The sequence below is a fragment of the Hakea prostrata genome, chromosome 7 (assembly GCF_041222555.1).
Source record: "Hakea prostrata isolate BN-2017 chromosome 7, UWA_Hpros_2, whole genome shotgun sequence".
Taxonomy (NCBI): Eukaryota; Viridiplantae; Streptophyta; class Magnoliopsida; order Proteales; family Proteaceae; genus Hakea; species Hakea prostrata.
Genome location: NC_142606.1, coordinates 20030936 through 20056056, shown reverse-complemented (window position 1 = coordinate 20056056; position 25121 = coordinate 20030936). Strand labels below are relative to the sequence as shown.

The 25121-nt window shown below is 37.2% G+C and overlaps 3 protein-coding genes across 7 annotated transcripts; 1 reads left to right on the top strand and 2 right to left on the bottom strand.

Annotated features, from left to right (window-relative positions):
• Nucleotides 1-3740: 3740 nt before the first annotated feature.
• On the top strand, nt 3741-13061 carry LOC149010411 (high mobility group B protein 15-like). Of its 5 annotated transcripts, none has more exons than XM_089163670.1 (7): nt 3741-3974; nt 5021-5302; nt 9078-9156; nt 11290-11452; nt 11584-11712; nt 11863-12257; nt 12351-13061. In XM_089163670.1, exons 2-7 carry the CDS (start codon nt 5073-5075, stop codon nt 12774-12776), a joined length of 1422 nt encoding a protein of 473 aa, XP_089019796.1. In that variant the 5' UTR covers nt 3741-3974; nt 5021-5072; the 3' UTR covers nt 12777-13061. The 5 variants fall into 5 exon arrangements, with proteins under 5 accessions (XP_089019796.1, XP_089019794.1, XP_089019792.1 ...); XM_089163668.1 differs by having other exon boundaries at nt 3964-4054; XM_089163666.1 differs by lacking the exon at nt 3741-3974 and adding an exon at nt 4048-4135.
• Nucleotides 13062-16468: 3407 nt separating this feature from the next.
• LOC149010410 (Pentatricopeptide repeat (PPR) superfamily protein) lies at nt 16469-19963 on the bottom strand. Its single transcript, XM_089163665.1, has 3 exons — nt 19413-19963; nt 17482-17888; nt 16469-17375 (listed from the first exon to the last, which is right to left on the bottom strand). The coding sequence occupies exons 1-3, from the start codon at nt 19848-19850 to the stop codon at nt 16679-16681; spliced, it is 1542 nt and encodes a 513-aa protein (XP_089019791.1). The 5' UTR covers nt 19851-19963; the 3' UTR covers nt 16469-16678.
• A 2818-nt stretch (nt 19964-22781) lies between these two features.
• On the bottom strand, nt 22782-24516 carry LOC149010409 (ethylene-responsive transcription factor ERF062-like). The gene has a single exon (XM_089163664.1). The coding sequence runs from the start codon at nt 24400-24402 to the stop codon at nt 23203-23205; it is 1200 nt and encodes a 399-aa protein (XP_089019790.1). The 5' UTR covers nt 24403-24516; the 3' UTR covers nt 22782-23202.
• Nucleotides 24517-25121: the final 605 nt, after the last annotated feature.

Sequence of the window (25121 nt, the reverse complement as noted above, 5' to 3'; positions counted from 1 at the left end):
CTACACATTTTCTTTTTTGTTCTAACATGTCCTATTAATGTTGTTAAAACATTGTCACTTTATTTTGTCAAATGCGGATTTGTGGAGTTGATAATCCTTTACAATTTTTGTTAAACTTCTTAAATTTTATTATGCTACGAGTGTGTAAATTGACGAACTCTTTGAATCTTATGAGAGCCTTATTCAAAAGAATTGTAGGTTTGTTGTTGTGAAATAGTTATTAATGAATGTTAAATGCTTTAAGAATGATTCAAATAATGAACCTGTCACTTGGTTTTTCATGATATTTATTAATTATGTAATATCTAATAAAGCTTTATTTTTTTTAAGCTATCTGTTTCAGATTAAAAAAATTACGGTTATTGATTATTATTTTTATAGTCCCTCTCTCAAATCCCATGTTCAAATGCACCTAAGAGACATAATCATCATTTAAAGCATAAGGGAATGATGCTCAAGGCAACATGAGCTTCGCCAAAGTGAGAGCGGGGACAAAGATGAATATTTGTAAGGATGAATTATTAGTTTCATAGCACATAATTCTTAGCCACATATTATGTTTTTTTCTTTACAGGAAGTTGGCTTGATAATGCATTCTGAAAAAGCAGGGTTTTCTCAAAAGGTAAATAAAGACTATACAAGTTGTCCGACTAATCCTTGGTTGTTGATTGAAATTTTACCGCTATAAAGCAGGGTTTTATCGCTATAAAGTCTTGGATTATTCACCATCTGGTTGTCCAAGAAAATGGAGATCAACGATTAGGAAGATGGAAGACAGTGAGAGCGAAATTAGAAGATTGCACACAAAAAATGTTTGCTCAAATGGCAAGGGGGGAAATGAATAAATAAACCTTAGTTTTTTAATAAGCCTTAGTTTTTGAATGATAGATTATCGTTTAATTTGCGGACACAAATCGTTTAAAAACCGAATCCTAGGGTTTGTTATGGGAGAGCCAGCAAGGAGGCATTGGGTATAACCAAGGTTTAAAGTATCGCAATATCGGTAATGTATCGGTTGTGTGATTTTAAAGACGTTTCGGTTCGTATTGTATCGTATCGTATCAAATATACGTATCGATGGGTGAATAATATAATAGAAATGATCAATATATATACATGAAAATAATCTAATTTAAATATAAAACAATATACTCTATATTGAGAAAGAAGGTAGATAGCCATAAGAAAAAGAAAGAAAAAAAAAATCAATTGGGAGGCTCAATTGTCTAACTCATTATCTTGCAACAGCTAGTTACACGGCTTGCAGATTGCCATGAAGCAGTTTATGCCTTCAAAAATTAAAGGTTTCACCCCACTCATTTGCTCGAATTGGTGTCAAACGCATCTTCTAGTCTATTCAAATGCCTAAGAGGTTTGACAATTGTTCTCTTAGATGAGTGTGTGTTGTCAACGGTGTAATCACGCGGGATAATCAACATAATGAGTTGAAACAAAATATGCAACCGAATGGATTGAAAAAAGACAACATAGTGATATTTTGAGACTTGTTTAGTAAACAACCCAAGGCTTAAGAGAACAAAAGTTAAGGCAAAAAATAAGTAGAAATTAGCAAAAGAAAAATGGAGCAACGAGAGATGAGTAAAGAGCAATAGATAAAAGAAAAAGAAAATGACAAGGCAATTCATGCTTCCAACTTGTTGCATATTCAAGAATATTGACTTCAAATTTAATCAAGATTGTCATTTTTTACTTCCATATTTTTGAGTAGAGTGCTCACAGTCTTCACCACCTTTTTTATATTACAAAAAAAGGGTTCTTGAAATACAAGACAAGTTACATCACTGATCTGTTTACAGCAATCAAACATAGCTTAATGTACGATAACTAAATGTGAACTAATACATATTTTAAGAATAGATCCTTATTTTCCATGTGCACCAAAGACCACCTCTACTATAGTCTTTGACATAACACATTATTTAGTTTGAACATTTAGTTCTCCTAAGTTTTGGGGTGTGTAAATCAAAGAAAATTCTCCCCATGTACAAGATTTGAGCCAATGGGCAAGTTGATATACTATATGCACAGATAGTAAGAAAAGCAATAGTCTGCAACTCATTTTTGTGTCTACAACTTGCCACGAGACCAGACTTTTTCCCCTCTTTTAAGCTGGATCGATACTTATCGGTATTTATCATTGTGTATTGCATTATATCACAATGTATCGGTGTGTATCACATAGACGATTCGGAAATAACAAAAGTTTAGATACGCATCGGCATGTATGATTGTAGGATTGTGATAACGATACGTATTAGACAATACGATACAAACGTTACTTTAAACCTCGGGTATAAGCAAATAAGTTGCAGAATTTTCAAATTAAACATTATATCATAGAAACAAGGGTTGTGTCTGGGTTTTAGAAATGATCGATACAAATGAACTCTAACCCAGGGGGGAGGTAGGGGTGGTGGTCGCAAGCAGGGGGAGGGGGTTTGGTGGTTGCAGTGGTGGTAGGCGGTTTTTAGCGAAGGTTATGTAGAAGATGGTGAATGGGGAACCTAATGGATTGGTAGTCTGAGAAAGAAGGGGCAATAACGTTAATTTACCACACATAAGGGCAAATGTGTCATTTTGCATTCAAACTTAACATAAAAATCAAATGTGGGTAAAAGTTTCCCCCTTCACCTACCTAAGAGTTTGGGTAGTGTGAGTGAGAGGGAAAGGGCAAGAATGACAGTTTATCATACATAAGGGCAAATCCATCATTTTGCATTCAAACTTAACAAAAAAACTAATTGTGGGTATTGGGTAATTTTTCGAAAAGCAAAAAGTGAACATCCAATATTGATAGAATACACAGTTATGCCAAATTCATATAAAATACCAAATCAAGGGTGGATTGTAGGCCTACATCGACGGTGTAGGAGAGGTCATGGATTCAACCCTTACTAGTAGTATGTGTAATTTCTCATTTATAATGTCAATATAGGATTGGTAGAGTAGTAAGATCCATATTTCTTAGTGGAGAGGTCATGGGTTCGATCCTTGTGGGACTACAAAGCTTCTTTTGAGGATGTGATCGAGGTGCAGACAAGCTGGCGAGATGACTATGCACCTTAGACAAAAAAAAAAGAAAAAAAAAAAAAAAAAATAATTTATCATATTTTATATATAAAAAGAGATATTGTACCGGAAAAAAAAACAAACGGAAGTACAACTCATGTGTCCCACTAAGAACCATCACGATGGCTGATTATACTTTTCTCTGTGTTCTTATTGGTTACAGTGGTGCAGTGTACGATGATGCTCGTATCCAAATTGCAAACTGTAAACGAGGATGAGAAAGAGCAGATCTTGTGGTGGGTCCCGCTTACCCTAACGCCAACTAACCAACCAACCAACCACCACCAACAGTGCAGTTCAGGATTTCAATTTTCGCCAAAAAAATTAAATAAAAATAAAAATAAATAAAAATTCATTCTTACCGTTAAAGTAAATAATAAATTCTAATAATAATTTAATATTTCTATAATTAATGACATAATAAAAGGGAAAACGGTAGGTGATAATAAAGACATTAGATATCCTTAAAATAGGGGTTGGCTGGTCAAAAGTGTTTTCTGAAACCTAAAAAAGGCCTTTTTTTTGTTTGAAAATAATATGATGGAAATAATTTGAAGCCAAACGGTGAGAAGACTGGGTCTAATGTGTTTGTGAAAATGCTTAAATGGTCTGTATTAAATCCAAAACCACTGCTGTTACGCCACCACACGTCTGTTTCCTTCTTATCTAATCCCATGAATATGATGATGAGATCGAGAGATGTGCCGTTTACTCTGGGGAGTCATGACACGATTTGTTTTTCACAAAATTAAAAAAAAGACACTATTTTTTTGCTTGCCTTCTCCTCCTCTCCTCACAGGAAATCTTATCTATCACCATTAATCAATGTTTTGGGTTTTTAATCTTTTTTTTTTTTAATATTTTCTCTTGTCTCCTCTTTTAGGGTTAGTTTTACACCCTCCTTGTATGTATATACGTTGATTCTCCTCCTTGCTTCCTTTAAAACTATCTCTTTAACTTAATGGTAGGTTTTGCGTTTTCCTTTCCTCTGATATCATCAAAAAGGGTGTATAGTGTATGACTGTACATATTCTTATTTCTTCTGGTTAGTTTCCTTTCTGTTGTTGCTTCTTATTTTTTCATTTCCATTTCACATACAGTAATGTATATTAAAAGACCATGGATTATACAACTGGGGAAAAGATCATTTTTTGTTGTTGGGTTTTTTGGTTTTCATCCATGAATGAAGACATTTTGATTTGAAAGGTCAAATCTGTGGTAACGGGTATGGGGTGCTGTTCTGAAAAGTAAAGATGTTTTCTTCATTACTGTCATCCTCAAGGTATTTCAAGGACTAGAAGGGTTGAACAATGTCGGGTCTCAAGAGTGAGACACAAATACAAGTTATTGTCATGTCAGTGCAGAGCAGAGTTATTAATGGCTGGAGACGCATAACCTGGGTTTTGCATTGTAGAGTCATCTCTGCAGTATCCCTATAGTGGTCTAAAGCACAATAGGCGGCCCTTCTCCTGTTCCTCTAATCCTCTGTCTCTGTTTCAAAGCTGGTTGATTCATGGCTGCAGAGCCAGTTTTGTTGTACGATGGAGACTTTTCAGGCTCTGAATCTCTATATGGTGACTGGGGCTTGTACTTATGGGTTATTACATCTAGGGTTTCTTCTATTGTGTTTTTCTCTCTCCATCTCTTCAAGATGCCATTTCTTAACTTCTGTGGTTGATGAAGAGCATAACTGCTGCTCTATGCTGGTATTGGTTCACGAGTTTTTGGTATTGGCATGCTTGTTTGTCTGGGTTCCTTGGTGTCTTTTTGTTTTGATGCACTTTCCATCTCGTGCTTATTGATGTGGTCTCCCTGTATTATCTGCTTGTGTACGCCTCTGGTTTTGCATGCAATAAGGTGGAACACCTTTTTTGGCTTTTTGGGTTGATTTTTTTTTCTTTTAACTCATTTTCTTTTCTAATGCATGCAGTTACGAGTCTCAGAATCCATAAACGTTTCGGCAAGAACAGCGCAGTCGAGATATGGTTGAGAGGGGAAGAGGAACGGAGGAACAGTGTCCGAGTGGTAGGAGAGATTTGGCAATGGTGTCGTCTTCTGCATGTAATGCTAGCCCAGTATCCGTTAGAGAGACACCGCCGAACTATCGACCATATCCTTCCCCCCTTGCGAAGTACCCAGATGTTGTAGCAGATCGAAAGCTTTTCATGGATTCTCTGGAGAAGCTCCATTGTTCCATGGGAACCAAGTTTATGTAAGGCTGAAAGTTATCTTGTCAGGACTTTTTTCTTTTTTTTTGGTTCTAGTTTCTGTCCTCTAGTTCAAATATGAAACGACATTAATTTCAATTTAGATCGAAATGGTTTTACTTTCAGCTTTGATTGTTAAGTTTACATTATAAGCAAGATACCACCCTGTTTGATCTTCGAAGGATATTTCAATCTAGTACAGAGGGCATGGGGAGAGTTTGCCTCCCGTAGATTTGTCATCCAGTTTTTTTCATCACATACAAATTTGTAATATCTACCCATATTGTTGCTTCTTGCTGTAAAGCTGTCCTGTGTATTTTGTTTAAAATAGCTCCCATGTAGAAGTGCTGAGGACCGGAGTAAACAGAGTTAACATCTAGGAAAGTGATTATCTTAGGTATGTAGGCTTTATCATAAAAAAAAGGTGATATGGAGGATTATGTTTCACAAAGAATTAAATAGGATGGATGAAGCGGATAAGTGTGATAGGAGCATTTTGGAATCTGTATATTTCTGTCCAACCCAAGGAGAATTAATGTGGTTCAGAAACTAATAACTAGGGTCTGCTATGAACATGGTAAATTCTCTGGGTCAAATTAGGGTTAGGGTTTAAGGGATGTTAGGATTTGATGGTATGGTCTAGATCAATTGATGAAAGGGAGTCTTTCAGTGAGGGTTTTGTCAAGATTCAATGGTGGGAAGTGTGCTGTAATGAATTGGTGGCAGGGCTGTGGTATTTGAGAAGAGGAAAATGAGGGAAGCTAGAGTTTCTTGTGGTCAAATGAGTGATCTGCTTGGATCTAGTTTCCTATTGAGGGTGGGCCAGTGAGTACTATTGAACTGGGAACCGTTTTGATGGTTGGTTTGGTATTTGATGGGCTTAGAGTTTGGGAAATAGGTTCAGAGATGAGGGAAGTCTAGGATTAAGGTTGTGGAGATTAGGAGATTCAGAGGGGCTGCAGATGGTTCAAACTTATTGTTGGTGATGAATGCCAGAAAAATACCTCCAACTTTGATCATAGGGACAAATTCAAATTAAACAATAGTGAAGAGCTTCAAAAGAGAACCAAAAAAACCACCTGGACTACCCACTGGAAGTTGTCGACCAGTGTGAATACCTATTCCTTTACGATCAGGCTTCACACAGCAAGATGTCAATTGGATCACAGGTCACACATCAATCCAACCAGCCTTGATGTAACTCAAACAAAATTTTCAATGGAAAAGAGCAGCAAATAGCCTTTTCTTTAGAAAAAAATTTGTGTTCAATAACCCTATACCCAATCGTTAACTTATTAGGTAACTTAAATTGAGTAGAACAAAAAGTGACTAAAAAATCAAGCCCAACTAAGTACTTCAAGAAAAACCCCTAAAATCACTTAAATTGAACCATTGCTTGAATTGGTTCAATTTGATAAAACGATAACACCAAAATAAAATGGCGTGGAAAATTGAAATATCTACACATTTTATCATTTCTTGGTTGAATTGGTTCAATTTGATAAAACAATAACACCAATATAAAACGAAGTATGGAAAATTGAGATATCTACGCATTTTATGAGGTCTCCCCTCTCTTTCTTGTAGAAAGTCTCTCCTTTATCTTGGATTTATTAATCTATATTTGTATCTTATTTTCATTTCCCCCCATTTTTACCATACAAATAGAATTGTTTTCTTTTCTATCCATCTCTAGACAACAAAATGCAGCTTTAGTATATATTATTTCTTAATGTGCTATGAAGATAAACAAGAACAAGATTACAAGGTAATGTGTTTGGCAGCATTGCATCATGGGTCCTAAATAATGTAATCATTTTTGCTCATTGAATCTCATAAAATGCCAACCTGGTGATTGTTCCCATTCTGCCTTTGATTTAGGTGTGAGTTTGATTGCAGATTTTTCTTTTCTTGTGGGACCTAAAGGGTTATCTTACATTGACATGGTTGAGGGTGTTTAGAAACCAACAACGAGCTGACGAGTTGGATTAGGCAAGTACCTGATTCAGCAACTCAAGCTTATAGAGAATCTTCTGTTTTAGATTTTTGAACGTGGTTTTTCTATGTTACCTATTGATATAAATAATTTTTTCCCTACCTTTCTATTGATATAAATAATTTAGTGTCATTGTAGAATAACTTTCCTTATATCAAGAAAGTTGTGGGTGTTAGAAACAAGCTCTGTTCTAAGGTGTCAGACTTGGTGAGGCCTCGATGGGGACTGAGGTACATAGAGCTTTAGTGCTATATATTTTATTGTTAATTTCATATGATTGAAATAAAATAATTATTCGATTGGAGAAGTTTCCATATTTTTATGTATTGTATAACTAATTTTTCTTACAGATATGTATGAATGTTGTTAATGATTTATATGTATTCTCTTTGCTGTACTTCGTCTGTTTTATCATGGCCAAAAATTAATTTGAACTTTAAACGAAGATCAAATTAGCCATATAGGTATGTATGAGTAGGTAGTTGTTTCTTCATATACATATATTTGTAGTAGCAGCAGTAGACTACTATCGGTAGATTAGTGGAACTATGAGTGGTGTGACTGTAGTACTTGGTGTGTCTACATCAAAATCGATATCTTCATATCACATTGGTGAGGCTCGTAATTTCAAGTGTCCAGGTAGCGTAACCAAAAGGCTTGGCAATTATATCCTGTTGTGTTAGATATTTATCACAGTTGACCTATTACCTATTGTGCAAGGCTTTTAAAGAGATATGTTATGGTTTTGGTGGATTCTACCATTTTGTGAGGAACCGATGTCCATTTAATCGTCAGCAATTAGATGACAACATCTGTTTGTTACCCAGTTATACTTGCATCACCGTTTGATTTTTGTCAGTTTGAAGGTTGCTGACATCAAAGGCATAATTTTGAGTTGAATCTGGGTAGTCCCATTAAGGACCCCTACCTTTTTTATGTGACAACTAAGCTTGCTATCAATAGAAGGAGTTACAATTAGGTAGCAACTTTTGAGCTTCACTCAAGTTGATGAAATTATCAACTACTAATCACCCACCCACTAGAAGGAGTTACACACATTACTTGGTATTGATCATGTTCCATTTAAAGTATAAACTTGTGGAATTGGGTCTTCGGTAAGAAATATGATGGATGTAAAACTACAATATGTTTGTTTATGTCGTTTACATATCTAGAGAAAAGAAATGCACGATTATATGTAAATTTAAGTTTTTTGGGTGTTATGTCTATTCTTTTAGATTTTCCCTAATATCCTTGTTTTGATAGAAAAGGAAAATTATTTGCAACTTCATAGAGACTACAGTTGCATTAGGGAAAAAAAGAAAAAAGAAAAAGGAAAAAATAAAAAGAAAAAGAAAACTGAAGACCGTAATCTGAACTACAAACAAATGAGAAATGTTCAAAAGAAGACAGAACTATTAGCTTACTTCTTCATCCAAAGCATTGGAAGGTTTTGGCCTTCTTTTTTTTTATTAAGAACTTGCTCTTGAAGGAACTTAGTAAAGCAAGACATGATGCAAAAGATCTTGCGTAGTCCCATCTGGATTTGTACTTTCTCTTCATTAATGCTTCTATTTCCTTTATTAGAAAGTAACATGGCCTTCAATGTAGTAGTTTCTTAGTAATATATTGGCGCAGTCTTTTTCTGGGGGGTTGGGGGGACCAAGTTCTGGAATGATAGTGACCTTGTGTAACCTATTTATTGTATTGTCATTAGTTTCTCTTTACAAGTATGTTGGAACATCTTTTGACATTCATTGTTTTCATGGCTATTGTATTTTTAGGATTCCAACAATAGGTGGCAAGGAACTAGACTTACACCGGCTTTTTGTAGAGGTTTCTTCCCGGGGTGGACTTGAACAGGTTAGACGAAATAATCCACTGCTCTTACACTGTATTGTATAAGTTGTTCATATTTGCATCAACTATCCATGTTCTACTGTATGTTCTACTGTATGGTGCTAGTCATTAGTGTACCATTTAATCACATTTCAAAAAAAGGGGTTAGATTGTGGTCAAAATTTCTGATATTTCTTTGTATTAACATGGAGATTGGAATTGAAATATGTTATTTAGCACAATTAACTATAAATCATATCGATTCTACCTAACCAGATTCTGAAAACCCTAGGGTGATTGCTTTTATTGAATGAGGCTGAATAGTTTTCTTGGGTGAGTTGGTCTAACTATGGGACCATTTTTTTGAGGACAAATGATATGATCGTTTTTTCTAATTTAGACATGTCTACTTGTAATCTGTCCTTTACTTTTGAGAGTATGACACACCTTGCTGGGGACTCTCTTGGCTCTTCTTTTGATTTACCTTGCAACTGTTGGTAAATCATGGCTTGTGTGGAGCTTAAAATTTTGAATCATGCAGCCTACAGCATTTGTCAATGTCCTCAAGGAAAATGAGAAACAGACTTTTTTTTTTGATGCATAAAAGAATGATGTTGCCTATGTGCTACTGTTCTTGTTAACAGTGTTTGTGGTCAACTTCATTCATGCTGCCAGTTGGTTTTTATTTTTCTTTTATTGATCAAGCCTGCCTTGCTGACCCTTGCAACCTGAGATCCAATAAAGCTGCAGTTCTGAGATATATTCACCTATCCAATTCCTCCCCTAAATCACCAAGGAATCCATATCTGCTGGAGTTTCAGATACCTCCTGAACAGGTTTGTGGATGGTTGGTTTGTAAGTTTCCTGCTGGAGCTCGGAGGATCTGTATTTCTGCTCCTTTTCATCAGATCAGGGGAATATTCAGAGCACAGCATCCTTTTCATGTAGATTTTTCTTTCCTGCCAAATTTGAAACTGAACTTTTGCCTTTTTAGATTTTATCCTCAAGCCTTCTAATTTTGAGTTGGTTTCTAATTCTGTGACTTATTAGATTTTATCCTTGAGCCTTCTAATTTTGAGTTGGTTTCTAATTCTGTGACTCATTAGATTTTATCCTTAAGCCTTCTAATTTTGAGTTAGTTTCTAATTCTGAGACTTGACTTGGTTTGTTCAATTTGAATTTCCTACGGCTGCCTGCTTGGAAGACCTGCATCTCTGCAACTTTTCTTCAGATCAGGGGAATAATTCGGAGAACAACATCCCTTCACATTGGCCTCCATTTGATAAAAAATTGAAACTGAATTGCTGCCTTGTTTGATTTTATTGAACTTCTTATTTTGAGTTAGTTTCTAGTTCCTGTGACTTCGAGTTATTTCAGCAGCAGCTTCTAATTCTATGACTTGACCAGAGGTTTCCAGGGTTTGATGAGTCTTAAGAGACCCACCAGTCTTGATTGGTGTCTGAATTCTTGACTTCTAGCTGCTGTTGGGAAACCTACCGTTTATGAGTGCGATTTGGTCTTACATTAATGTTCAAATTGCCAAGTTATGATCATTGGCACAAAAATGCTCTCATGGTAATGTTAACAAAGAGCACAAGTTCTACATTCTTTCTTAATCCCATTTGAAAATAAGACCAACACTCCTACCTGTAGATAAAATTAAGAAACAAGTGGTTTGTAGTGCTTGCCATCTCGTGTAATTTTGGGAAGGAAGAAGTTTTTGAAAACAAAATTTGCTTTATGAGTGGTGATCATTTTTACTTCAACTACTGAGTGAGTACGCTGATGAACAACCAACAAGTGACCTATGATCCTTTTTCACTAAGGTTTTCGTTTGCTACCAGAAGACATGAAACTGGATGTTGCCATAATGACTTCTTGGCCAATTATTATTATTATAGTAATTTGAACTATTGTGATGTCTGCTTGCTATTTCTGAGGCTTTTTACAGTTCCCACCCTCTTCCGGGTCAAACTTGTGATTTCCTTTTCTAGTTCCTTTGTTGTGGCGCATTTCAAGGCACAGATTAACCTAGCTTTGCTGATTGCCCAAAAAAAAAAAAAAAGGCCAAGAAGGAAAAGTGGGTCCATTACAATCTAGTTGAAAAATGAAGTTTTCTTATTTCATATTTTACTTGTTGGCTCCAAAACAATACAGGTCATTAAAGAGAGACGATGGAAAGAGATAACTGCTGTTTTCAGTTTTCCCTCTACAGCTACAAATGCATCTTTTGTCCTGCGAAAGTACTACATTTCCTTGCTTCATCACTTTGAGCAGATTTACTTCTTTGGTGCCCAAGGTTGGACGCCACCACCAACTGGTGAGAATGTTTAACTTCTGGCATTCTTTTGGATGTTAATGTTTTGCTGTAAATGCCTGAATGAAGCCATAAAGGAGAAAGGAAACTTGTTTCCTAAATCTATGATGACTGTTGATGAAACTTTGTTGCAGTTTCTTTGCAGACACCACCTCCCATGACAATTCAACCTCAAAAGCCACTTGAACCGGTGTTACCATCAGTAGAAGCTCAAGGAAGTATGACTGTCAAACGAAAGAAAAGTTCCATGGAGTTCATGCCTGGTGGTTTATTCTTCTCTTAACGCCTTCATTTTTTACGTAGACAATAGGCTTCGGCCCATCTATTATCTATAATATATTTCTTGTTTTCATCAGTGCTTTTCTGTTGCATGTTTAAGATATTGAACCATTTCCTCTCTTTGGATGGTGCAGCAAGTCCACCTGTGGGTTGTACTGTGGTTGGTGTTATTGATGGAAAATTTGATCATGGTTACCTTGTCACTGTTATGGTTGGTACACGGCATCTAAAAGGTGTTCTATATCATGTTAATGAATTCTCAGTCAGCCAGGTGCCACAGTTTTCTGGTTTTCTTGCCAATAATAGTAGCAAGGATGCAGCAGCAGTGGGGCCTCAGCGCCGTAGGCGTCGAAAGAAATCAGAAATGAGAAGGCGGGATCCTGCCCACCCAAAACCTAACAGAAGTGGCTATAACTTCTTCTTTGCTGAGCAACATGCGAGGCTGAAGCTGCTTCATCCCGGAAAGGATAGAGAAATTAGTAAGATGATTGGTGAATTGTGGAGCAAACTGACAGAGACTGAAAAAGCAGTAAGAAAAACTGCCATTTCTTTGTGATGAGTTTCATCTGTAAAATCTCAAATATTCACAAATTTTCTATTGTTCTTGGCCTGTGGTGTTCAGGTTTACCAGGAAAAAGGCTTCAAGGACAAAGAGAGATACAGAAGTGAAATGGAGGTATACAGGGAGAGTCAGAGAACTGGAAGAGTTATCAGTGATGCAGTTCCAATCCAGCAGAGGCATGCAGTGTTGGATGTAGCTATGGTGGAAGCACATCCAAACATGGATGCTGAAGAAGGTGATTCCCTTCATACTATTGAGAGTGAAAGTAGTTCTGGACATTCTGTTTCTGAGGAGGAGAATACTCCAGGGAAGGATTTAGAAGTTGAAATATCTCCATCGGCAGAAAATTGTTCTGAATCTAGCAATGTAGCTCCAGGTGTCTCCACTGAGGGAGGTGATTCTGAGTTGCAGAAAAGGGATGTAAAGGTAGATGTGGACAATGGTCAGAGTGCCGGATTGGGGAATGTTCTGGAGCCGATAAAATAAAAACCAACTGTTCATGTAGACATCTTGAAGGGATTTCAGCTTCAGTTCATCGCATTGTGATGTATGTGTAGAATTAGGCATTGTTTCTTCTGTTTCGACTCAAGTTTATTTTCGGATGTCTTTGTAAAGCAGGTCTCTAGTTACAAATGTTTTTTTTTTCTTGTTTCTTGGAAGTGTTAGCAAACAAAAACCCCACCCCCACAAGAGAAAAAAGAAGGCAGCAGATTTTAGAAGGTGTTGTTAGAAAGTGATACATCCAATCTAGTAAACCCATTTCTCATTTTAGTTTTGGGCAATTTGTATAGCCCGGTGCCAATTCAGTCTAGGCCCTTATTTGATTTCAAGATTGCCATGCTTTGAATTTTGTGTAGTTTAACTGGGAGTTGGCTTATTTGGTTTCCAAACTGTTACCCTTTCTGGTTTTAAGAGTGCCATGCTACTTACTAGCAGTCTATTGAGATCTTACATTGCACAGCTGTTATCTTCTTTCCTAGCTGTGTGTTGTTTGTGATGGGTGACCTTGGAAAACCGTTCTTTTCAATTCTATAGCTGTTCAATGCAGTGCTTGATGCGCTGCCAACCTGCCATGATGGGACAAAAGCCTTCAAAGATCGGCAGATGAATAATGTTGCAAATTGGTTCACCAGTCTTAGCTCAAGCCTACAATTTACTTCCAGAGTTGAACTTTGGTGTAACTAGAATTTTGTTTGGTGGGTTCTTGTCTGATCTTGGACTCTAGAAGAGCTTGAATTCTAACCTTGTGTCAGGTATTTGCCCTCCAGCTGCGCACCTACCGAATTTACTATGAACTGGAAAGGACAAGACCAAGTTTCCATTCCCTACTAATATTCTAAGCACAGAGGTAACTGGGAAAGAGAGAAAAACCGAACAGACCCCATTTGGGAAGTACAGGGTCACGTTAAAATTAAGAGAGTGCTGAACCAGTTAAGGTAAAATGAAGCATGGCCCAGAATAAGCTTTGGACTCGCCAGTCAACCCATTATTCACCGAGTCCGGATCTGCGACGGGTTACCACCACAAAAACAGGGGGCCCGGGTGGTGGGGAGGGTTTTTTTTCTTCGTGGTGGGGCCCACCCTTTGTGGTGGCCCGCGGGGAGCCGAGTCGGGGGTGTGACCAGATCTATTCACCTACAAGAACAACCCAACTCATCTCCTAGAAATGGCTTAAAATTGGCAGGCGAGCTCTGTTTTGATCTTTTAAAGTGTTATTAATGCAGGGACCACCAGACCATCAGACCATGAGTGTTCCTAGGTCCTGGGAAGGAGTTAAGGATTACTTGGTGACTTCGAAGAAAAGCTAGTCATATTAATGGGTTCTTATTTGGAATCCTCGGCAACTTTCCATGCATAAGAGTGATCCTTCTGGCAACACTGGGGAACTTATACTAGTTGTAACTTGTAAGCTTTTAACTAGTGTTTCAGCCGGACCATGAGTCTGCCAGGGAAGAAATTCTCTCTTTATAGGCCTTTTGAAGTTAGGGTTTCTTTCTCAGTTTATAGATAAATAGAAGATAAAGTCATTAGATAAATGGAGCAAGACTATTCTAGGCAAGACCATACATGGAGTCTGCTAGTGAAGGAAATGCTCTCTCTCTCTCTCTCTCCTGTAAGCCTTTTAAAATTTGGGTTTCTTTCTTAGTTTTCAGATATACGGAAGGCAAAGTATTAAATTACAAGTAAAAAGACTGTCCTAGGCAAGTTCTTAACTAGCCAGACTGGCCAACTAAAATGGAGAACCAGAATGCCAACTCAATGGAATTCAATTTTGAAGTGAAACTGGCAATCAACCAAGACAAGAAAGCCAGACCCTTTTTCCTGTTTGCTTTTTGTTCCAGTTTGTATGATACAAAGTCATGTTCTTTGTCCTATTTCTTAGCAGTCAGTTTGGGCAAAGCAAGCAATGTAAAATGAAAATGGGTAAAGAAGGGAATAACTCTTTCCTGAAGACATCTGGTGTTAAGTTGAGAAAAAGTAGTTAAAGTTCATTTCAGGAGTTCATTACTTTGAAAGAAATGAACCAGATTTCGTCTCTCATTGGTTTTCATTGCACTAATTATACAAACCATTGGTTTACTTCTGAATTATGCGAAATTTTAGCTTTTTTTAAAGTATACTGCATTTCAGTGGTTCCTGTAGATAGTTTTGCATGTCATATGAATTTGAAAAAAGATAAAGATCAAAGGGAAGGTTTTCAGATTAATTTGTTACACTTTGATCCTTCCCTAATCAGATGTTTCTGTTCTTAGTAAATTCCATTTTATAGGGCTGTGCTATTAGCTACCTTTGTTTCACGAGTCCTATGTAGCAAACTACAGCAACTTCTGCAAAAGAAAACAGAAATGACTCAAAGAACCAAAGTGGTTTCTTGAGTGATATACTCAGGTGTTTATGTTCCCATGATTCACTGATCAACCACCTCTTCTATCATGCATCTGGCCACAACTATCTAACCTAGTTTTGTTCTGGAATCAGTTCTGCAGATGAAGACTCTCTCTCATCGCTTTGGTTGTTATTCTCTGAAACTTTCTGCAAGGGGGAGACTCCAGAGAGAACTTGAACTAATAACAAGAGACCCTCCAAGTCACTGCAGTGGTGGGCTTGTTAGTGATGGCATCTTTAAGTGGCAGGGAGCAATCATGCGTCCAGATGATACTCCATTTGAAGGTGATATTCTTTCTCTCTATACGTTTCCCCAGGAATTACCCCTGCAAACCTCCCAAAGTCAAATTCCTGACAAAGGTAAACAAGTGTTTCTTTGGGTTTTTTTGGTTTATATGAATATGAACGTGAAGTGAAGAGATGTGAAGGACATAAGTTCATGATTTCATGGCTATGACTGATTTTATTCCACAAGGAATGCCTTTCAATTTTGGGAATGAAGAATGGAATAGTATGAGGGCTTTGTTTTCTTGGTTCTAGTTGTCTCAGATTAAGCTTTCAGTACAAAGATAAAAACAATTTGAGTGTTAGATTTGAGAGGTTTGCTCCTATCAGATTCGTACTAACCATTTAATGTTTTCTGCTGTAGGTCTTGAGTGTTAGATTTGAGAGGTTTGCTCCTATCAGATTCGTACTAACCATTTAATGTTTTCTGCTGTAGGTCTATCATCCAAATATTGATGGGAATGGCGATATTCATGTTGACATGTTGCAAGAAAAGTGGTCTCCTGCCTTGACTATTGACAAGGTTTTACTGTCCATTTGCTCCTTCCTAACTGATCCAAATACAGAGAATTCGCTGAATCCAATTGCTCACCTTTATAACAGCAATAGGAAGCTTTATAATGAGAAAGCAAGGATATGGACACGGAAGTATGCAAGGAACTGAACCACTCAGTGGATCTGATTGCCCTTGCTCAAGAACACTTGTTATTGGATCTTATATACTTACAAGACAAATCTGGTGTATACTGTTACATACGTGTGCTATCTAGTTCATGTGATCAATAAGACTTCCACTGGATGCCGATTTGGAGGAACTGCGCTTTCGGTCCTTGGATGCGACGATGGTGAACTTGTTAACAGGGGGCATTTTTTGGGGGGGGGGGAAGGGGGTTTGGGGAGGAACCTTTTCGGCCCGGCCGTTTAGTTTTAAACCCCGGCGTTCTAAGAGTTAAACTCAATGTGGAAAAAGGAAGAGAGAGAGAGAGACAAAATGGTTGGATCAGTGAAAACAAGAAACAAATAACAATAAGCTTCTCTTTATTGATTTTCGGTAAAGAATTGCTAATATGTTCATCTGTGTAACAAAATGACAATTTATCTAATCTTTCAACCCCCTATTATTTTTGCAAAATTTACAATTGAAAGACGGAAAAAAAAAAGAAGTTCAGAAAGTAAGCATGTCAGTGCTGGTCAAAGTTACCACCTTATAGCTCATCCTAGTGTGAACCATTTTCTTCCCTCTTGTTCATTACATCACGAAGCTCCCTGGCACGGCTGGTGATGCCACTATCTAAATAAGCCTTGATCATGGTGCTGTATGTAATTTTGTCAGGTTTATATCCTTTCTTTTCCATCAAAACGAGCACCTGTTTCATCTCTGCCAGGCAGTTCATCCTTCCATATGCATCAATCAGGCAGTTGAAAAACACAATATCCAGCATCACATCAGAGTTCTCAATAAACCTTAGGACACCTCCAATCTTTTCCACAGCCCCTGCTCGCCCATAGGATCTGACAAGGGAACATAGTGTAACACAATTGGGTTGGATCCTCTCAGACCTCATCAGTCTGAATAAGTACTCCATCTGCTTCAGGTCACCAGCTCTACCAAATGCATCAATTACCACATTGTATGTAACAATTGTCCATGAGAAGTAGTATTTCTGCATGTATTCCATCACAGAGCTCATCTTCTCATACTCACCGGCTTTCCCATATGAATCTAGGAGAATGTTGAAGGTCTTGATGCTGGGACGGATCCCAGAGCACTGGAACTTTTCATAACACATTTCCATTGTTTCAAGTTGGCCACTGCTCCCAAAGGCTCTGAGTGAGGAGTTCATGGTCCAGACATCAGGTTTACAGTCCTTCTCGCCAAGCATTTGCATCAATGTTGATTCCATCTCCTCAAATCTTACAGAAAAATAACAAATAAACAAGGAGCCCAATCTCTTTGCATCTAGACAGAAGGACAGTGCATAAAGAATATAAACAGACAAATGGGTAAATGGTTGGATACCTGCCAGCTTTCCCATAGGCATCAATGAGGGTATTGTATGTGATGGTGTTGGGCTTGATTCCCTGGTCTGCCATATCTGAGAGTAGAGTCTCTACTCGATCAAAGGCAGAGAAATGGAACGAGGATTTTATTAGGATGGAGTACGTGTAGACATCAGGCTGGCAACCAGGTGTTTTCTTCATCAGGTTGAGGATGGAAAATGCTTTGTCAAAGAGGCCACTCCTACCATAAGCAGAAAGAAGGGCCGTGTAAGACTCATGGTTCACTATGCAGCCTTCATCAACCATATCTTGGAACAAAGACTGGGCCTTCTCAGGCTGTTTGCATTTGCCAAGCATAACAATAAGCTTAATGTATATGCCACTGTTGGGCCTATACCAGAGCTGTTCACGTAGGAGCTCAAATACCTGCAGTTTTCCCATGTGGAGAATCCAAGAGGCAATTAGTTCTATTGCACTGTTCTTAAATAAAGGAAAAAAAGCACATATGACATTCTAGCATTTATACACCTACATTTCTACCATATGAAGAATTAGAGAGGCAATTAGTTCTATTCCATAGTCTTAAAAAAAAAAAAAACGTATATGACAGAATAGGAGCTATACGGAGTATGTAGTCAGTAATACAGGCAAAATATGGTACCGAGAAGAGAACTGAAAGAAGAATCAGTAGTGCTGTAAAATAGAAAAAGAGAAAAAGAGAAAAAAGAAAAAGAAAAAAAAAGGAATGAGAGAGTTTTTTCTAACAAGGAGCAAATGATGTAGACACATGATCACCACCATTGGATGTGGCTTGATCCTCTATTTTGGATGTCTTATTTGTACTTATCCATCTAGTTTAAGGAGTTCCTCTCTTCCCACAGGTCAAGGAGCCTTATCACTATTTCTTCAGTCTCCATATGTTATGTTAATTCAGTTTTAATGTTTATCAAACTTGGGGATCTTTTACAGCCTCGGCTGGAAGGGAGAGCATTAGTTGGTTAGTTTTATATTTCTTACTAAATTATTTAGTCAGCAGGAGGCTCCTCCAACAGCCATTGCAAGGAATGTCCTATTTAAAATTTGTTTTTGAAGTCTGCCACTCAGTTGGGAACACATTTTAATAGGCATATTCTCCCCCACAATTAAATGAATGGAACAATTGATTTGGTTTGAAATTGAGGTGGCTGCCTCCTTCCTTTCTCTTCCCCACAATTCGGGGTTTTCTTTCTTCTTCCTTCTCTGTCACTGAAGGTCCCCTCCTCCCTGTCATTTTCTCCTTTTCATCCATCGATCCAATGAATCACCAGCAGATCATCTTTGATCGATTTGATACGCATCAATAAAATGCTAGTTTACTAGTGGTGAAAGGGTGGTTCCAGGTGAAAAATCGCTTCTTTTAAGGTTGTTAACATACGATGCACAAAATGATGCATAGTAATCTTACAAGCCTATCAAGCAGCATGAAAAGTGGATCCTGAAGAAGTCATAAAACAGACACTATCCTCGATGCAGAGACATTTACTGCTCAAAGAAGAAAGAAAAAGACAGAAGCCCTCTTGCCGAGTAGATAGTTAAATTTCATATTCTGTTAATAAAAAAGGAGATGATAGTCCAGCTTCAGTTACTTGTTCCCGTTTCAAAAACTCTTCTTCCTAGCAATAGTGAAACAACTAGAACGTAATTTAGTGACCAACAGTATTGCCACAATTACACAAAGAAGCACTGGATGTCCATGGAGCAATGAGTAGTATAGATTTAATAAACAACCCAACCCCAAGCTGCCTTCTGTCAGAGAGAGAAGGGGGAGGGGGAGGGTTTGTTATTGGTAGATTTTTTTCAACCTTTTATTTTGAGATTTGTTTCGTTTCAATCAAAATTGATCAATCGACGAAGAAAAAAAGAAAAGAAAAACCCAGTTCACAATTCAGGTCAAGTTCGAATTGAAATAACCTTGAGAGCAGATTCCCAGCGCAAAGCAGTGATCCTCTCGTGAAGGGCTTCGAGAACAGTCCTCGGTAGAAGCTTCTTCGAATTGGTTGGGCCTCCCTTCTTCTCGATGACAGCTTTTGTAGCCTCTCTCCGCAGTATCACTGATACAGCCTTCTGAGAAGCAATCTTTCGGTTAACATGTTCTTTCCTCTCCCGAGCTTCCCTCTCCTTTTCCTTTCCATTCTTGTTGCTTGCAATTCGTTTTTTGTCCCGAAACGTCGGTACATTGGTTGTCTCAGAGTTCGCAACTTGGACAGTAATAGGTGAAGAAGCGGTTGGGAGCTGTAGATTTGATGTGGGGATCGGCAAGTTTTTGGGTTTGGATTCGGGAAGTGGAAGACGTTGAGATGAGGAGATTGAAGTCCCCCCAAAGCATTGCGAGATCGGAAGAGATGCCATGGGAGATTGAGAACCGCGAAATTGAATGCGATTCTCTTTCGAGTTTCAACTCCTTATCCTCTGACCTCGGAAGTGGAGGCTTACAACATAGAACAAGTTTCTGCAACTGGAGATCTTTTCTTCTATCCTTGTTGAGTTATGGGCTGGGCCTGGGCGGGTTAGGCCCAGCCCACTACTTAAAAAGAATAAAAGTTTATCATTATCTTACCATTAAATCCCTAGTTTTAAGGAATAAAAATTAAATCCTAATTAAAAACTAACTCACGATATATGAATTTGTCCTTATTTATTCTCTCATATTTTCATTTCTATTTATTCTCTCATGAATCTCCTATTTTATTTCCTATTTTATTTCTCTTTTTTATCTCACAAGATTTCACAAAACATTAAAGTAGTTAGTAGACACTGGAGTCTTCCTAAATCTTCTCCATAATTATCAGGTATTCATTCTATTTCTCAAATTATTCATTTCTCTCTCACTTACGATTTTTCTAGTATTCTTTACGAAAAGCATAATTGAAATTTTCTTTTATTTCATTGTTCTTTTTTTTTTTTCAAATTTGAATTCTACTAATATCAATTTAAATTTTGTTAGATTCACCCATTGATTTTATCAGATCTAATCATAATCATTGATTTTTTTTTATCCTTAAACTTTCTTCTAAAATTTCAATTCATATTAATAAAAATTTAAATCTCATTTAAAATTTCAGCCATCAATTTTTTCAGATCTAATCGTAATCATCTAATTATATTTTTGAATCCCTAAATTTTCGATTCTTAATAGCAATTTAAAATTTAAATTTTATTAGCTGGATGATTAGAATATATTTTTGAATCCCTAAATTTTTTATTCTTAATAGCAATTTAAAATTTAAATTTTATTAGTTGGATGTTTAGAATTTCAGCCAGTAATATTAGTAGATCTAAGCATAATCATTGATTCTTTTTCTCCTTAATTTATGGAAATTGATTGTTTTCCCATATTTAGTTAATAGACTTCAAATCTATCTTCAATTTTTTTTGACAATTTCTCCCACAATTTCTTTCTCACATTTTTCTTTCATGATTTTTTAAAGTTTTTCTCCCCCTCTACTTTATTTTAATATATTTTATTTTATAATTTACTTATAACTGTATTATCTATATTTTAGTTCTCCTGTTAATTTACCTAAATTTTTAATGTGGACACACATCCGAATATAATAAAATAATTCAGATGTGGGACCCATAGTGAGTCCAACATTGGCCCCTCAATGTTCAACACTGGCTCCGCCCAACTTCACATCAATTGGTTTGAAATCCATTTATAAGAATTTTAAACCCCTAAAAATGTAAAAATTTGAATTTTATTTATGAATAAACCCCAACCATTTGATTCTCAACCGTCCGATCTCATTTTAATTACGTGGCACGATCGCCACCATTGGCAGCAGCCAGTAGCTGCAAATAAAAATCCCACCGATCTCCCCCAAAGAGAATGGCTCGTCTTAGGTAATGGGAAAAGTAAGAAAAGTGAGGAGGGGAAGGAAGTTGGAGCGAAGGAGAGAAAATTAAACCTTTAACAAGTGAACAGAGAGAGGGATGAAAGGAGAGACATAAACAATTGTGTTTATCTTAAGTTTGATTTTGTCCCTAACCCCTTTAAAGGTAATTTTCATCTTTTTGAATTCCTTTTCTCCTTGTATTTGTCCCTCGCTATTGTGAGCTTTTCTCCCAGAGTCATCATGTCTTCTCTTTTGATTTAGTTTATGACTGACTTTACAAAAGGTGTAGGGTCACTTCGAATAGAATTAGTAGTAGTAGAAGTATAGAACAAAATTCCCTCAAAACTTGCATCGAAATTTTCCATTTTAGAAAATGCGAAATGAAACTCATGAGTACCGAAAAAAAGTCCTCAGTTTCAATCTAAACTGTCGAAATTTTGTAGAAACTTGTCGAAACCTTGAAATATCAAGTGAGTAAGTGAGATAATAATTTATTATTTTGGAAAATTTTTGTAATAGAATAAATTTTAGGGGGTAACAATGTAATAGTTTATAAGTCTAAGGGTGTATTGCAATTTATTCTATTTTAATTTATTTCCAATTGAGATTGGCTTGCAAACCATGAAGCCCATGGATTGGGAAGAATTAGAGTGTATCACCATGGTAGGGAAGTGAACTTTTGTGCGGATTTCTTGGTTGTATTTATACAATCTATACTAGAAATTCATGTTAATATTATTGGTTGTGTTGCGTCTCAAATCTAACCCTAGTCCCAACTAAAGTGGATTGACTCCTGAGTGAGGTTTTAACTTTTAAGTAAGAAGATCATGAAGCCTACAAAAGAAGTTAGAGGCGGGCCAGCTAGAATGCGCCGAACAACTGCCTCCGATGGCCAAGTCAGTCAGAGATCAAATTAGAATTCTAAGCGAAGTCTGCTTAGAGATTATTCATAAAATATTCATGTCCTTACCGAGAGATTGAGACCTTCTTAAATAATGCATGAGTTACCTTTCTTAGAACCAACAGGGCCTTGCACATTTGCTCGTCTAGCTGTTTATGGGCAATCCTTGTTTGGTAGTTTTTATTTGTGTTAATGTCCTTTTTTGCCCGTGAATACAACATTTCTTATTAACTTTACTTAACTGCAGATAAGTCGCGATTGACTTTCCGACTGATGAATCGAGTGATGTGCCGACCTCGTATGTGTGTGTACATGCACATGCGAACCTCATTCGTAACAGGTTGTAGTTTCTCTTTTATTTTCATTACTTAATAATGCTACCATTAGCTCAAAAAAAAAAAAAAAATAAATAAAAAATTTACGTAGAAAGATCAACATATGCAATCTGTAAGAGGTAAGTCCACTGACATTCAAGTTTCAGAAGCTTAAAGCCTGAGAAGTAGAATTATTAAGATATTCTTGTTTCCCCCCTATATGGCCCCAGGTACTAGATCTGCCTTTAACTGGAACAACTATACCTTCTTGATAAAGAAAGGAAGAGAGCAACACTGAAAGAAAGAATGCAAAAAGATTACAACAATAAAATTGAATAGGCACAAAAGCATTGTTATGCTGCCCCAATATTCCAATAAAAAGTCAGTACCTTAAGAAAATCAAATTTACAGAAAAAGCAGAAAGCAGAGATCCAACATTTGGAAATCAATGGAGAAAGTAAATTTCATTTGCTTCCTACTTATGGAATTTGAGCTTAAAAAAAATTGCACACGTAAACAAAACCCATTTGAAGATCGATATATCTGATCTCTGCAGATGATCTGATGGGTCTTACTATAATTATCAATACAGTTCAAAAGTATCAAGACAACATTTGAAGTTAAAACTGAGAAGATTTTCAACACTCTTGTCATGAATCTGATACAGGAAGAGCATCCCAGATCATGTCCATGTCCAAGGAAGGCATTCTACTCAAAAGAACTGCATCCATGTCTGATAACTCTTGAATCTTCTTGGTCTCAACTAATTTAGATCCAGTTCTGTTTTCCATAACAAAGGAACAATCTTTCCTCACAGGCTCCTGGCTCAAGATCTTGGGGTTTGAATTCTGAGATACGCGTTTCTTTGGTGTTGAAGGGGATACTGGTGGTTTAGTAGCTTTCTTTGGGTCATTGGAAGCTTGTAGTTTTGCTTCCAGGAGTGCTGCAGTGCTGCCATGAGCATAATTGGCTTTGAGTTGATGCTTGAGGTCTGGAAAATTTAAATGGGCATAGTCCCCTCTTAGCTTGTAAGCAGCCGTATCATATGCGAAAGCAGCTTCCTCGGCTGTGTCAAAGGTCCCTAACCACACCCTTGTCCTATTTCTTGGTAGCCTGATCTCAGCAACCCACTTCCCCCAATGCCTCTGCCTCACACCCCTAAATAACTTGCCTGGAGATGATGATGAAGTCCTCTGATGATGATCTTGAATTCCTTTCCCAGTATGCTTCATTGGGTGTGTCTTGGTGACTCCAAGCCAATGATCACTGAGGCCTTTTGATGTAGAATTCATAAAATTCTTATTGATCTTGAGCCATTCCATCCCTGATTGAAGTTGAATTTGATGTAGATCATGGGCAAGAAGCAAGGGGTTAGTTGAAGATGACATAGGTAGATAGCTATGATCCTTACCAAGTGTGTTGGCAATATCTTTGCTGGATTCCTGCAAAAACAAGGTTAAATTCGGAAGGTTTGATGCAGTTGGTGATGAAGATGCAAGTGAAGGTGGTTGAGAGGCTTTTGTCAATTGAGGAAATGTTTCTATAAATTTTACAGGCATGAAGCTTTGATCAGCACCAGCTCCTCTTGGGCTCACAGAGCATGTTATAGAACCAGCACATGAAAAATCCCTGCCTCCTTGTTCTGGTAACATGACATGGTTGGAGAATTCAGCAGAGTTATTGTTCAACGTTGCGACGTTAACATTGCGTGCTGAGGAACTAGACTCCGATGAGGGTGATGAAGAGCTTGCACCATCACCATCCCAATTGCTTGGATCAGACAACCACTCAGTACCTGTTGTCATTCCATGAAGATAAGATGCCAATTCCTTTTGTATGAAACTTGCCATCTTGGGAAACTGGTTCTTAATGCTAGGAAAGATTTGAGAAGAAGTAAAGGGAAGAAGATAGATTTCTAGAGAATGATGCAAAAGAAGGCCACTGTGCTATAAATATTTAACCTTAGCACCTCTCATCTGACAGGTATATTTGTTGAGCATCATTTAAAAAAAGCAAAAAAAGAAACCTTGTTTATCATCTGAATAAGATTTATAGCTAATTAAAATTGAAAAGCTAACACCTTCCACCTCACATTCGTGCTTGCCAATACTCAATGTTTTTACAGCAAGTCAAGTACCAATCCAAACCATACAGCTCATACAACCTAGGCATAATTAACTAGCATTCATCTCTCTTGGATGGGTTGGTTTTTGTTCCATGACAAAGACTGGAAGATGAGTTAGAAACTCAGAATCATCTTTGCTTTATGGCTTTATGTGCTGTGTTCTTCCACAGTTCATGTGACCTTCACAGACACCCCCACATGTCCCCCTCTCACCTTTTCCCTTTCTTGATTGATATTAATACGGAATTGAACTGTAAATAGTGATGATTTCTCATTTTCTTCACAGAAACAGAACTGAAAAAGCAGAACCCAGAATTACTAGTTATCTGTAGTACAAATTAGGTATAGTGATTTATACCAGAAACTAAGACTTTCACAGTAGAAGATAAAATAGGTTAGCTAGATTATGACAGGATAGCAGAAACAGTTTCTCAAATGTGAAGT

What these genes read in the sequence shown, in the direction of transcription:
- LOC149010409 (XM_089163664.1), bottom strand. Translation starts at nt 24,402, where the DNA reads ATGGCAAGTTTCATACAAAAGGAATTGGCATCTTATCTTCATGGAATG.
- LOC149010411 (XM_089163670.1), top strand. Translation starts at nt 5,073, where the DNA reads ATGGTTGAGAGGGGAAGAGGAACGGAGGAACAGTGTCCGAGTGGTAGG. An exon ending in CCCGGGGTGGACTTGAACAG is followed by an intron (nt 9,157 to 11,289) that starts GTTAGACGAAAT and finishes AAAACAATACAG; the next exon opens with GTCATTAAAGAGAGACGATG. An exon ending in TTGGACGCCACCACCAACTG is followed by an intron (nt 11,453 to 11,583) that starts GTGAGAATGTTT and finishes ACTTTGTTGCAG; the next exon opens with TTTCTTTGCAGACACCACCT.
- LOC149010410 (XM_089163665.1), bottom strand. Translation starts at nt 19,850, where the DNA reads ATGGCATCTCTTCCGATCTCGCAATGCTTTGGGGGGACTTCAATCTCC. An exon ending in GCTGGGAATCTGCTCTCAAG is followed by an intron (nt 17,889 to 19,412) that starts GTTATTTCAATT and finishes GGAAAACTGCAG; the next exon opens with GTATTTGAGCTCCTACGTGA. An exon ending in GCCTATGGGAAAGCTGGCAG is followed by an intron (nt 17,376 to 17,481) that starts GTATCCAACCAT and finishes TTTTTCTGTAAG; the next exon opens with ATTTGAGGAGATGGAATCAA.